Raw genomic sequence first — 12,627 nt, 5'->3', positions numbered from 1 at the left:
CCAAACTGGTTGATTCTATGATTCTATAACCAGATACAATTTCTGATTTCCATGAACATGACAACTCAGTATTTCCTCTTAGTCTCATTTGAAGTGTGACTCTGTCTACTGACCTTACTGCCAAACTGTGCACTGTTTCACCACACTGTCATATTTTGACTTCATACCTTTCTGTATTCATCTTGCTCATTGCACTAATGATTTAGTAAGATACCAAAAATAATATTGGAATGACAGTATTAACTTAAAAAGTGGTCACTGCCTGAGTATTAGACTTATTTTAATTGAAAACATTCAGGAAAAAATAATTTGAGAGATCCCATGTTGTCTTCTGAGAGTACTGGACATCAGAACTTCATAAACAGAGGAAGACTCTACTTGGTAAATTCATTTTGTGTTATGAAAAAGTGGATTTTTCCCTCTCTCTACTTTGGGCATTTTTTTGCCAGTTACTAGGATTCTTTTAATTCAGAACTTAGCAGTTATAAGATAGAGGAGTGCATAGATGGTTCTGTGATCAGAGGTTTCAGCTTGCTAAAGCAGCTGAAATTATTGATTTCGTTGTGGCTTCTATTCCTACTTAAAAAATTGGATTCCCATTCTATTATGGGAGCCCTGCTGTGGGTTGGTGTTTTCATTGGCTATCTGGCCTGTCCTTCTGTAGCCACTTCTCTACGTTGTTGTGTGCTCTGAATATGTAACTGATGGTTTTCATTATTACTCTGAATCAACAAAATTATTGTACCCTTTTTTAGGGAGATCCAGGAAAAAGAGGCCCACCAGGGCCACCAGGACCACCAGGTCCTCCTGTAAGTCATTACCTTTAATATGCACTAACATCTGAATTCTGTGTTGTTGCTGCTTAAACAAAACTTCTCGTCAAGTCCTACTGCTGAATACTGACTTTAGGATTTCAGCAGGCTTTTGATCTTCCATTTAGAAAGCAAGTTTCTCTTCTTTATGCTTGTAAAAGATATTTTGAAATGTGTAACTGCTGTCATTGATGCCTTTGCATTCCTGTGAAGTGTAAATACACATGTTTTAAACTTCCCTGTGAACCATAATATTACTGTAAATGTAGTCTTTGTTGGGCCTCACTGGTATTACTTCAGCAGAGGTAGACTTTTTTGTTAGGAGAAGAGAAATTTAATATTTGGCTCATGAGATAGAAATATGTGTTTCTAGGTGGGTTGAGTTCCAGCCTTTCCTGTAGTCTGGTCTGCAACTGGCAAGAAACAGAAGAAAGCTTTCCAGCAGTGTTTTCCTCTCTTCTAGGTGGGTTGAGTTCCAGCCTTTCTTGTAGTCTGGTCTGCTACTGGCAAGAAACAGAAGAAAGATTTCCAGCAGTGTTTTCCTCTTTAGGGAAATCTAGGCTATCTTCTTTGTATCTGTTGGGAGGGGGGATGTGTTATGCCTTTGTCTTGTGGTAGTTTACCTGCTCAGAGAGATAAAACAGAGTTTGGCAGACACATTGCAGTCTGGGTGCTGTGAAATGCAAACCCCTGGGAAATGTGTCACACTAACATCTTTTTTTAAAGCTGTGCTGTTCCTCTGCTGGGCAGACCCTATATCCATATGCTTTATTTATGCCATGCTTCTCATTTTCATGAAAGTTGCCAGAGAACTGGCAGAGGCATTGTGTTAAACAGGAATGCTGAAGTGGAGAAGAGTAATTGGGAAACAAGCAGAAATGATTTCTCAATAATGGTATATGCTGCTTCTATTCCTGTTCTTTCTACTCTAAAAAAAAAAAAGGACAGTTTTTAGAATTAAAGGACAGTTTTGTCCTTTCAAGGTTTCCCAAGTCTCACTCCAGTTGATGATGATATGGACCAAAATACTTTCAGCTTTTCAGTCCTTCTGTATAAAAGACCAGCTCATTCCTTGAACTCCCCTGTGCTTCTCTCTGAAAGTGTTCTCCCTCCCAGTGAACTTTAGAGAATCCAGCTGCTGCTGTGAAATAATACCTCTCCCTGTTGTGCCTCATAAGGCTCCTGGTAGCTTCCATCAAGTATTTGATTTAATATGAGGGATGGCCTTCCCCCCACTGAGTCCATCTAGTCGTACATGCCTAGTTTATTGCAACTGTCATCTACCAATGCTTGTTTTGTGGGAAGATTAATTTCTTTGCAAAGATCTGAATCTTTTGCTGAATGTAAGTTATCCTTATTATAGGAATTGTCTTGGGTTCTGTTGGAAATTCACAGGGTTTGGATATATTTGCTCTATATTTAATAGAAAACATATTTGAAGTAGTTAAACCAAAATAAATATTTTGGGTTTTTTTTTTTTTTTTTGAAGAGTTGATCTGAGTTAGAGGACAGGACTTCGCAGGTACCTCAATCCAATAATAAAATCCTACAGTTTAGGAGTTTTCATGTCAGAGATCCTTTGATTGATTACACTTCTGATTCTGGCTTTAGATATTAATATTTTCTGTTTTGTCTAATGACTGCATAGCCTAATGAGTCAGGTCTGATTAATTCCCTTTTATTGACTTTGATTAATTTTCATTTAATTTAGGGAACAATTGGCCTGCAAGATGGTGACCTGTTGGTAAGATTGTTTTCCATGTTTCTTTGAAAGTAATCTCATACAGCCTTATTCAACCTATGTGGTAGTAACTCCAGGAATGCTTTTCCAGTGTCCCAATGCTTGCCCACCTGGCCGCCCAGGACATGCTGGTTTAATGGGAATGAAGGTAAGAGAACTTGTTTGTTCAAGCATTCCTTTCAGAGACGCTGTCTCAAGGCACTAGGGAGGGTAATGACTTAGCCAAAGGGCATTTCACTGTTAATTTCAAAAAACATTGCATCAGTGTGGTTGCTTAGGGTTATTCAACTCTTGACTGCCCAAATAACCTCTCACTGTTGAAATCTCTTGCTGCTGCTTTAATCTTCAGGGTAAAATTTATGTGTGGTCCTGAAAGGATTAGAGTGTGTGAAGAATTGCTTCATTCATGTTCAGGGCCGTTTGTAGTTTAACTCCAGAATCTCTAAATATTCCCCCAAATACTTAGTCTTTTTGCTTCTTTCTCTCTTCCTGGGAGATCTATAACACACTAAATTGAAATGAACATGATTTGAGTTTCATTTTAGCTAAGAATTTTCAAAATTTTTATTATAGTTTCTGGGTATATTGCTGGCATGAGGAAAATTTTGTAGGGTAATGTAAAAAGAAATCCTAGCCTGCCTAGATATGCAGCCTTGCTAGATACAGAAATATGTGTTTTTGAGCATAGTACTTAAGGTGTGGTGTTTCTCAGACAGGTGAGGAAGCAGTGGTGAATGGGGGTTGAAAGGGAACAGCAAGATAGTTTTCAGCAGCCTGTGTATGTTTTGCAAAGCTGTATTTTAGTTTGGAATAACATCTACTTATTCATTTATCTATCTATTTATTTGTTTTAGGGGCAAAAAGGTTCAAAAGGAGAGTCTGGTGAACCAGGAAGACAAGGTTATAAGGTAAAAACTAAGAGGAGAAACTGCTGTTGTTTTAAGCATGATAATAGTAGTTTAGCCTCTTCTTCAAAGCTATTGCATTTTGTTAGAACTGTTAGTTGTTCTAACAGAATGCATGAAATGATAGTACATATCATAATTCTCCAGAGTAACTGGAGGCATATGTCTATTCTTTATTCAGCTGTACTCTGTATTTATTATGATGCAGAAGTCATCTTGCTTTTTTATTTTGATCATTCAATTTAATTTTTATGGAACTCATGGCAAAAATTGAAGTTAAAGGTATTAATTGAACAGCTTTCAAGCATTTAAATGCAGAAGAATTCTGTGGATTTACCAAGTTAGTTGTTCTGTGGTACAGCTAAGTAGTTACATGAAGAATGAGAGGGAAAAATATATTTGAGAGGGAAAGGACACAATATAAGTTCATAAGCAACATAAGAGGCCAAGTCCAATTAAGCTTGAAAGCTGAAATGTGAACTCTCTTAAGGTGTTTCCTTTGAATTAACCTTGTCATGTAACCTTGGTAATATCGAAATATTTGTAAGAAATCTTCAGAAGATTTACACTGCCTTGGTCTGTGCATCAATGCTTGAGGAAAAAACATCAGAGAAGTTTTTTTAAAAACCTTGCACACTATTCCTAAGCCTATTAAAAAGAACATTACTTTATTAGACACAACTTGCCTTTTTTTTTTCCCCACTGGATGTTGAGCAGTTGTCTTATTCTTTTTTGCAAAGAAAACTGTCATTAAGTACTGTTGTTCCATTAGTGTGCACTATCACTGTGTGAGAGAGGTTACCATCTAATCAAATGGTGGTTTGACCAGGTAAGACATTTTACCATCTGAATTTCCAAAGATTTCTGAATTGCAATGTGGTATTGTGATGCAGAGCTAACAGCATATTCAGTCCATTCACACGTATGAATATACCTTCATTGCAATTTTAGTCTAAAAGAACAAGAAAACCTAAAGAGTTTTACATGTCATGTAAAAATGGAAGGACGGCTTAAGAGTAAAATATCATTATTCTTTATCCTGAGGTTACTTTGAAATTGCCATTTTGACAAATAGTTAAATGGAATGTGAACCTGAATAAGCATCTCTCTGAGGAAGTAGTATGACTTCATTTGGATTTCTTTGCAACAGGATGTGGTGACAGAAAGCAGTAAATAGTAAATGCACCTCCTATGAGAGAGCAATATGCATGGTATGGATTAGCTACAGATGTATTCCTTTTGCTTTCTCAGGGTGAAGAAGGGGACCAAGGACCCAGTGGTGAAGTGGGAGCTCAAGGCCCTCCAGTAAAGTATTTCCTCTTAGAGTTACCCATTTGCCTCATTATTGTTATTTGCTTCGTTATTATTGTTGGACTTGTTGATCCCATTTGCTTCGTTATTATTGTTGGACTTGATGATCCCGAAGGTCTCTTCCCACCTTGATGATTCTAGGAAAACAGATATAAAATCTCCATACACCTTTATTCTGCCATATTGCCTAAGAATATATTATTGTTGGACTTGATGATCCCGAAGGTCTCTTCCCACCTTGATGATTCTAGGAAAACAGATATAAAATCTCCATACACCTTTCTCTTTATTCTGCCATATTGCCTAAGAATGAAAGTAGAATTATTTAAGTCCCTCTAAAAAGCTACATTATCTCTTGGCATAGAGTTATATGGAAAGGCTAATTTAAAAAAATATTTCATGTCCTAAGTTTTGTGTTGTGCTAAGGTTGTGCAAATAGTTGGATTTTTTTTTCTTGGCCTTCCTTTCCATAATTTTGATGACTCTGATTTCATCCTTGCGAAGGTAGTGGTTGTTTGAAACACAGTCAGCTGTGAAATTCAGGTTTAGCTGAGACTTGAGAAACAAGTAGCAGCAACTGAAGAAGAGACTAGTACTTTTTTCTGAAGTTTTTTTCATTTTGGCATACAGAAGAAGTATCCTTCCATCATACCTATGGTTTTGGGGTTATTTTCTTGTCCTGCCTCTCTGTACTTCTGGCACAGATCTCCTCAGCTCTTTCCTTGTGAGGAGCTCTTCTTAAGGTTGCCACAGCTGAAATGGAACAGAATCAAGGGATCATTCTAAGTAAGAGAAACAGGCCAAACACCTTTAATTTTTATGGTTTAGTTTCTGATGGAGTTTTATGCTTTTATCTTTGGTGCAAAATTATTTCTTTAATGCCATTAGTTTCCAGATGTGATATTGTACTGGAGCTTACCGTGATGCACATGACATCCAAATCCTAAATTGCAAAATTCCCTATGAACATAAGACAACATAAACCTCTGGATTATGACTGGATAAACATAAAGAAAGAACAGAGACCATGTAAAGGAAGGGGTGCATTCCTTCTTATAGTTGATCCTGAAAAAATTATCCCTGGAGCCCTGGTGCAGAGAAAGCACTTGTGGAAGATGCAGCTTCTGATGCCTGAAAGGCCTGTGGGGACCAATTCATTTAACTCAGTTGGGAATAGTGCTTCAGTCACTGTGAAATAACACAGTAGAATTAAAAAAACAAAGATTGACTTCCTTTTGGTTTATTAAAAGCATTGCTCTCAACATTTCATTGTCACACCAGTTGGTGACCTTACAAACAAACTTTAAAATAATTGTTTTTTTATTAAAATGAAACATTTAAACATTTGATTTAAAGATTCATAATATGCAGAAAGTGGTGTCAGATAGACAAGCTATGGAAAAGAGGACAGAGAGAAGAGAGTGACTGTACACTGGAACAGGTTGCCTAGAGAGGTCGTGGATTCTCCCTCACTGGAGATATTCAGCATCCATCTGGACACAATCCTGTGCCGTGTGCTCTAGGATGGGGTTGGACCAGATGACCCACTGTGGTCCCTTCTATCCTGACCGACTCCATGATTCTGTGATAATGCTTTAGAGGAACAGATGGAGAGGTTGTAGACTCTTGTATTTTCTCATACATTCCTTACATAAACAAATGGAAGGGATTAGGTGTCCAGTCTCCACAGTAGCACCTGCAATCCAACACTTCTATGGATTGCATTGACAAGAAGATTTGCATAAGATTTCCACCTCTGGGAGAGGTGTTGCTTTTGATAGAAAGCAATGGATACCACAGTGTGTCTACTTCCATCTCTGATCTTGTTGGGATGTTGCAGTTGTTGCATTATCATGACGTTTCTCATGTTTTGGGCTGACAAAGCTTTAAATGTTCTGTTCGAGATTCCATCTAACTTTGCTAGGAGCAAGTAAGTAAAGGCTGCCAATGTAGAATCTGGTCAACGAATAGGTTTGCCTATGCTGTGAAGTGCCTGTAGCTGTTTCATTAACACAGTTGTAGTACATCCTTAGAATCATAGAATCAACCAGGATGGAAAAAGACCTCCAGGATCATCAAGTCCAACCCTACAGTCGTTACTAGAATATGGCGCCAAGTGACGCATCTAATCTCATCTAAAAAACCTCCAGAGACAGTGAATCCAACACCTCACTGGGCACCCCATTCCAATGCCTGAGCACTCTCTCTGTAAAAAATGTCTTCCTAATATCTAACCTAAATCTCCCCTGTCAGAGCTTGAGTCTGTGCCCTCTTGTCCTTGTTGCAAAACAAATATGTTATGGGTGAGGGTTTGGTCTCTGCAAGGAGGAGACATCTCAAGTAGTTTCAGTCTCTCAGGAAGAGGAAGAAATTGAAGCCATATTTCCCATGAGACTGTATTTTGAAGGGAGGTGATGATAGTTATGATACATCCTGTTGCACTAGGATATCTGCTCATTTCAGCCTCTCAGGTGTGGTGGATATATAAACTTAGCACTTACACTCTGAAAAACCTTGCTGTACTTTGTCTGTCCCTGGACTTCAATAAAGTCTGATGGTACCTTTCTCCTGCATCTGTCCTATACCCCACGTAGGACAAATTAGCCCTTTTCCAAATCTGACCTTCATATGTTCCTTTCATACATGGGGACAATGCTTCAATTCTGTGGTAATCAAGAAGAGAAATCAGTGGGTTTCTCTCAGTCCTTAAGGCATATTTGTAGTTCTACAATTCAACCTAATAGTTTTGACATTCTTTTTAAAAGTCTTAGTCAAATATCAAATTTAAATTTTCTAATACAGCAGTAGCTGGATTTCTCATTTTGTACTAAGAAAGTAGTAAAATAAGCATAACAAAAGTGTGTAGAATTCCTGTCTTCTATCTGAAAACTAGGGCACTTCTGATGATTTAAGCATAATTTGAATATATTTTTTCCTTTTCAGGGCATTCTAGGTATCAGAGGTATAACTGGTATAATGGGACCTAAAGGTACCAAAGTGAGTATTACCCTTTCTTTCTATAAAATGGCCTATATTAAAAAATATGTGCACCCATGAAAATTTTTAAAGCTTATTTAAGCTTCTGTATTTTCCCTGCATTTTCTCTCTCCTGTCAGCTGTATTTCCATAGCTACTGTAGTTCTTGTTAGGAAGAAAGTCAGTTTGGTCCTTCTGGTTAATGAAGGACATGTACTCTTCACACCTTTCCCTCGGACCCTTACAGTAGTTTTGCATGTGTGCAAGTATGTAGCTAGCAAGATAGCAAGTTATAGCAGTTATAAACTATACCATGTTTCATTTAAGCTCAATTTTTTAAGTAGTTCCTCCTGTGATTTGCATCTTCCTAAAGCCTTTTGCTTCCACTGTCATGGTTTTAGTCAGTATTTTTTTATTCAGACTTTGTTCTTTTTCCATTCTTTCTGTCTCCAATATCTCTGTGTCTTAAATTGCTGCCAGTGGAATTAATGTTTATGTGGGCTCTGACATTTTTGGGTAATTTTCCTTCTGTTCATCAGAGTTTCTAGCTGTTATTTCAAAACTTACTGCTACTGTGATCTTGTTAAATCTATATGCTAAAAATTTCTAGAAGTAGTAGAATGTAGCAGTCATACCATTATCTCCTTTTCCAGAACTGAAATCACAGAAACCTTGTGATCATCTCTGTTCAGAGATAACATCAAATTTCTTCTGATTATGAATCCTCTCAGGAGTGATCCTTCCTAATCTTTTGGACACATTTGCTAAACTATTACTGTCTTACTTTGCTTTTCTGGCCTTTGTATCTTCTAATTTTTTGTAGATATTTGACTACATTTTTACACTGTTTTGTCTCTGAAATATTCACTACGTCTGTTTGACAAAGGAGTTCCATATTCTCTCTAAATCTCTATGAAAAAGATTTTTTCCTTGTCATTTAAATTAACTTACAGGGTAGCAATTTAATTGTTTCCTTGAAACATGTATGATAAAAATACCTGCACTGCATCTGATGATTTCTCTTCACGTTTTGATGCTCTTCTCTTATGTGCTGAAGGAAATAGTATTATAATATATGTATTTTTAAGGAAGACACTGACGTTTTCTGAAGTAGCATGCAGAGGTCTATCTTCTCTTTGTCCAATATGATATTTTAGAGAATGAATAGTATATCAGTTTTTGATTGATACTTTTCCATAGTTAAAAAATGTGGGTTTTCATAACTACATATTATGATTAAGAAAACACTTTCCAAATTATTTATTTATTTATTTATTTTTTATTTTTTTTTTAATTAGAGCCATAAAGAAACCTCAGCTGTAGAGAGTTTGCAGCTCTCAGCAAGTGAGGAGAGCAAATAAGTTGTTAGTGTTTCAGCACTTTGTTTTAAGGTCTTGTGTTATCTACTTGTTTTGCAGGGAGCTCGTGGGCTTGATGGTGATCCTGGTCCTCAAGGTCTTCCTGGTGCACCTGTAAGTAGAGTATATGTTAACCAAACACTTTCCAGTTAAATACTAAGTCCTGAAACTTTGTGGATGTGAGTCAAAAAAAGCCTCTGATTTATCCAACTCTATTGATTCCCCACAGGTAAATAAATGACATCACAGTGATATCAAGTCTATAATCTCTTAATGTCCCCAATGAATTGAGAGGTAGATGAACTAATTTTAAATTATTAGGATGTTATGGTTACCTCTTACTTCTGAGTGCTACTGTGCAGTAGGGTGGATTGGAATTTGCCAGATATCAAACTGGAACAAAGCATGTACAGGACAATTTGTACTCTTTGGTTGTTTTTTGTTGGAGATTTTTTTTTGTGTGTGTTTTGTTTGGGTTTGTGGGTTTGGTTTTTTGTTTTGTTTTGGTTTTTTTGGTTGGTTTTTAAAATAAATTCTTGTCTGCTTCCATAGCTGGAATTTGTGCTTGGAATAGCCAGTAACTCTATATGTTAGAGAAGCAAGTGCAACATCCTTTGCTTAGACACCCCTGGAATCCCAAGGGATGGCTTGACTTGTGCTTTTTAAAATGTAGCTATCAGCTGCGGTTTTTAAAAACTGCATTTTTAAATACAGTATGAATTTAGGATGTCTGCTCTAATCAAGTGTGAATTGTGTGCACCCTCAGTAAATTTGCAGACAACACTAAGTTGGGTGGGAGTGTTGATCTGCCTAACAGCAGGAAAGCTCTACGGAGAGACATGGACTGACTTGATCAGTGGGCTGAGGATAACTACATGAGGTTCAACAAAATGAAGTTCCAGGTCCTGCACTTGGGACACAACAACCCCATGCAGCTCTACAGGCTGGGGGAGGAGTGGCTCAAGGGTTGTTTGTCAGAAAGTGTGTTGCGAGTGCTGGTGGATAGTGACTAAACATGAACTAACACTGTGCACAGGTGACCAACAAGGCCAATGGCATCTTGGCCTGTATCAAGAATAGTGTGGCCAGCAGGACTAGGGAACTGATCATTTCCCTGTACTCAGCATTGGTGAGGTCACACCTACAGTATTGTGTTCAGTTTTGGGCCCCTCAGTTTTAAAACGACATTGAGGCACTGGTGCGAGTCCAGCAGGAAAGGGCAATGAGACTCAGAAAAGGTCTAGAACATGTCCTACGAGGAAGGGTTGAGGGAGTTTGGTTTGTTTTAGCCTTGAGAATAGGCTCAGGGATGACCTCATGGCTCTCTACAACTCCCTGACAGGGGTAGAGAGGTGGGGGATGTCTCTCCTGCCATGGCTGCAGGGAGAGGACTAGAGGGAATGGGCATAAGCTGAGACAGAGGAGATTCAGATTAGATGTTAGGAAAAATGTTTTCCCTGTTAGGGTGTTCAGGCACTGGAATAGGCTGCCCAGGGAGATGGTGGAGTCATCATCCCTGGAAGTGTTTAAGAGGCACCTGGATCTGACACTGGAGAATATGTTTTAGGGTTTATAGCAGAGTGGCAGGTTAATGGTTGGACTTGATGATCTTAGAGGTCTCCCCCATCTTGATGATTCTATGATTCTGTGATTGTACTCCTCTGAAGGTTTTAACTAATAAATAGAAGCAAATTTATTCTGTTTTTATTGCTGAAATGAATTTTATTTTTGTAGGGCGATCAAGGACAGAGAGGTCCACTAGGAGAGGCAGGTCCAAAAGGAGAAAGGGTAAGCACAGACAAAGTTTGACACATGTTGACTTGCAAACATAGCATATGACTATAGAACATAATTGGTACTCTCAAAGTAATGCATATCTGAATGAGAACCTATTGACATTGTTTTCATCTGTGATTTCAATGTGCTTAGTCTCATTTTTTAAAATTGTTATTATTTTTAGGGCCCTCAAGGTGTAAGAGGAATAAATGGTCTCCCTGGGCCTAAAGGAGAACCTGTATGTATATTTCATTTCTTCATTTTCTTCACGTGATGTTGATTTGTATATTGGTGCTTGAGCAAAATCACCCCAGAAATACAATAACTTTTTTTTTTTTCTTCTTTCAAGGGCTTACCAGGAGTTGATGGCCGGGAAGGGATCCCTGGAATGCCTGGAGCAAAAGTAAGGCACATTTGGCTTATGTCTGAGCTTTGGTAGTGCCCTAGATTTGTTCACTCATTTGTGGCTGCTGGCCATGGCTTTGTGCACATTATTGGCATAAATGAATGAACTTTCCCATACTGCAGATCCAAAGTATTCCAAATCTGTCTTCCAGAAATCAGATTTTCCTTCATATTTGATTACACCTTTAAATGTTTTACAGGGTGAACCAGGAAAACCTGGAGCTCCAGGTGACACAGGGCTTCAGGGACTGCCAGTAAGTATCAGGTATTTTCCCTCCATTCAAAGCACAGAAATGCCATGTGTGGGTTAGTTTGACACTGATACTGGAATAATTGAAGTGAAAATCTAAGCAAAAGGCTGAGGGGAGAATATGTGTAATGCAAGGGGAAATTCTGCTATGTATATCCAAAGCTTTTGCACAAAAGCCTACCTTTCCTTATGGTGCCTTTGTGAGGAACTTACTGTCACAAAACATTTCTGGCCTGTATGCGACTGTTCTAGTATTTCTCATCTCTGAGACCCTGTGGATACTGTGGTGTGAACCCACAGTTAGAGCTGGTCCCATTGCATTGACTAGGGCCAAACCTATTCCCAGGCAGAGCAGGAGAAGGCCTGTTAGTCTAATGTAGCTGAGATGAACAATCATCTTTTGATCTTCTGCTGTCTCAGAACATCTGGAATGCATTAGTGTCATGTTTCTTTCCTCAGGGCTGGAGGTGAGTTTTCTAGTATGTCCCATGTGGTGGAGTTATAGGGAATTTGTAGTGCTTTATGGACTCTTTTAGAAGGTAAACCTCATGCATTAGCTGAGTAAGTTTGAAACTGTGCCAATTGTCAACAGCTAATAGAAACCTCTTTAAAAACACTATGCTATGGGAATAATTGCTGTGAGGATGTAGTGAAGGAGATGTATTAAAACAGAACTGGAAGTAAATTTGTAATACAAAGTGAGCTCTTAAGCTTGGAGGAAAGTTTGGCAAAGCATACTGGCTATGAGCTGTTGCACAGAAGTGAGGAGGGAATGAAATGTATACAAAAAATATCTTGTTAAACTCTGTACCTCCAGCATCAGAATTCTGGGACACAGAATCTGGAGGCTAAGCTAGAAAAAGCCACAACTCCTCACTTTTGCCAATTTATGAAGTAAGGATGATACTCCTTATCTGTTACTCTGTAAAGAGAAAAAATTCAAGGTTAGTCCATTATTGGATAAAGGTTCTTCAATATCAAGTAAAAGAGCTAGAAGTCCTTAACAGTAGAAGGATGTTTTTTAACACCATTTCAAATCCCCTTAACAACAAATAAGCACTGTAAATGTTTGTGGTTTTTTTTCAGGGCTTAC

The 12,627-nt window shown here is 38.1% G+C and overlaps 1 protein-coding gene across 1 annotated transcript in view; it reads left to right on the top strand.

Annotated features, from left to right (window-relative positions):
- Positions 1–755: 755 nt before the first annotated feature.
- Positions 756–12,627, top strand: part of COL9A1 (collagen, type IX, alpha 1) — a gene marked incomplete at both ends in the record, with an annotated part of 34,957 nt that continues 23,085 nt past the window's right edge. The window contains 10 exons of the mRNA XM_009084215.1: positions 756–809; positions 2,600–2,701; positions 3,408–3,461; positions 4,710–4,763; positions 7,713–7,766; positions 9,164–9,217; positions 10,838–10,891; positions 11,064–11,117; positions 11,229–11,282; positions 11,485–11,538. Of these exons, the coding sequence (XP_009082463.1) occupies positions 756–809; positions 2,600–2,701; positions 3,408–3,461; positions 4,710–4,763; positions 7,713–7,766; positions 9,164–9,217; positions 10,838–10,891; positions 11,064–11,117; positions 11,229–11,282; positions 11,485–11,538 (588 nt within the window). The remainder of the gene's footprint in view (positions 810–2,599; positions 2,702–3,407; positions 3,462–4,709; positions 4,764–7,712; positions 7,767–9,163; positions 9,218–10,837; positions 10,892–11,063; positions 11,118–11,228; positions 11,283–11,484; positions 11,539–12,627) is intronic.

Source organism: Acanthisitta chloris, unplaced genomic scaffold, assembly GCF_000695815.1.
Source record: "Acanthisitta chloris isolate BGI_N310 unplaced genomic scaffold, ASM69581v1 scaffold421, whole genome shotgun sequence".
NCBI lineage: Eukaryota > Metazoa > Chordata > Aves > Passeriformes > Acanthisittidae > Acanthisitta > Acanthisitta chloris.
This window is presented reverse-complemented; position numbering and strand designations above follow the sequence as displayed.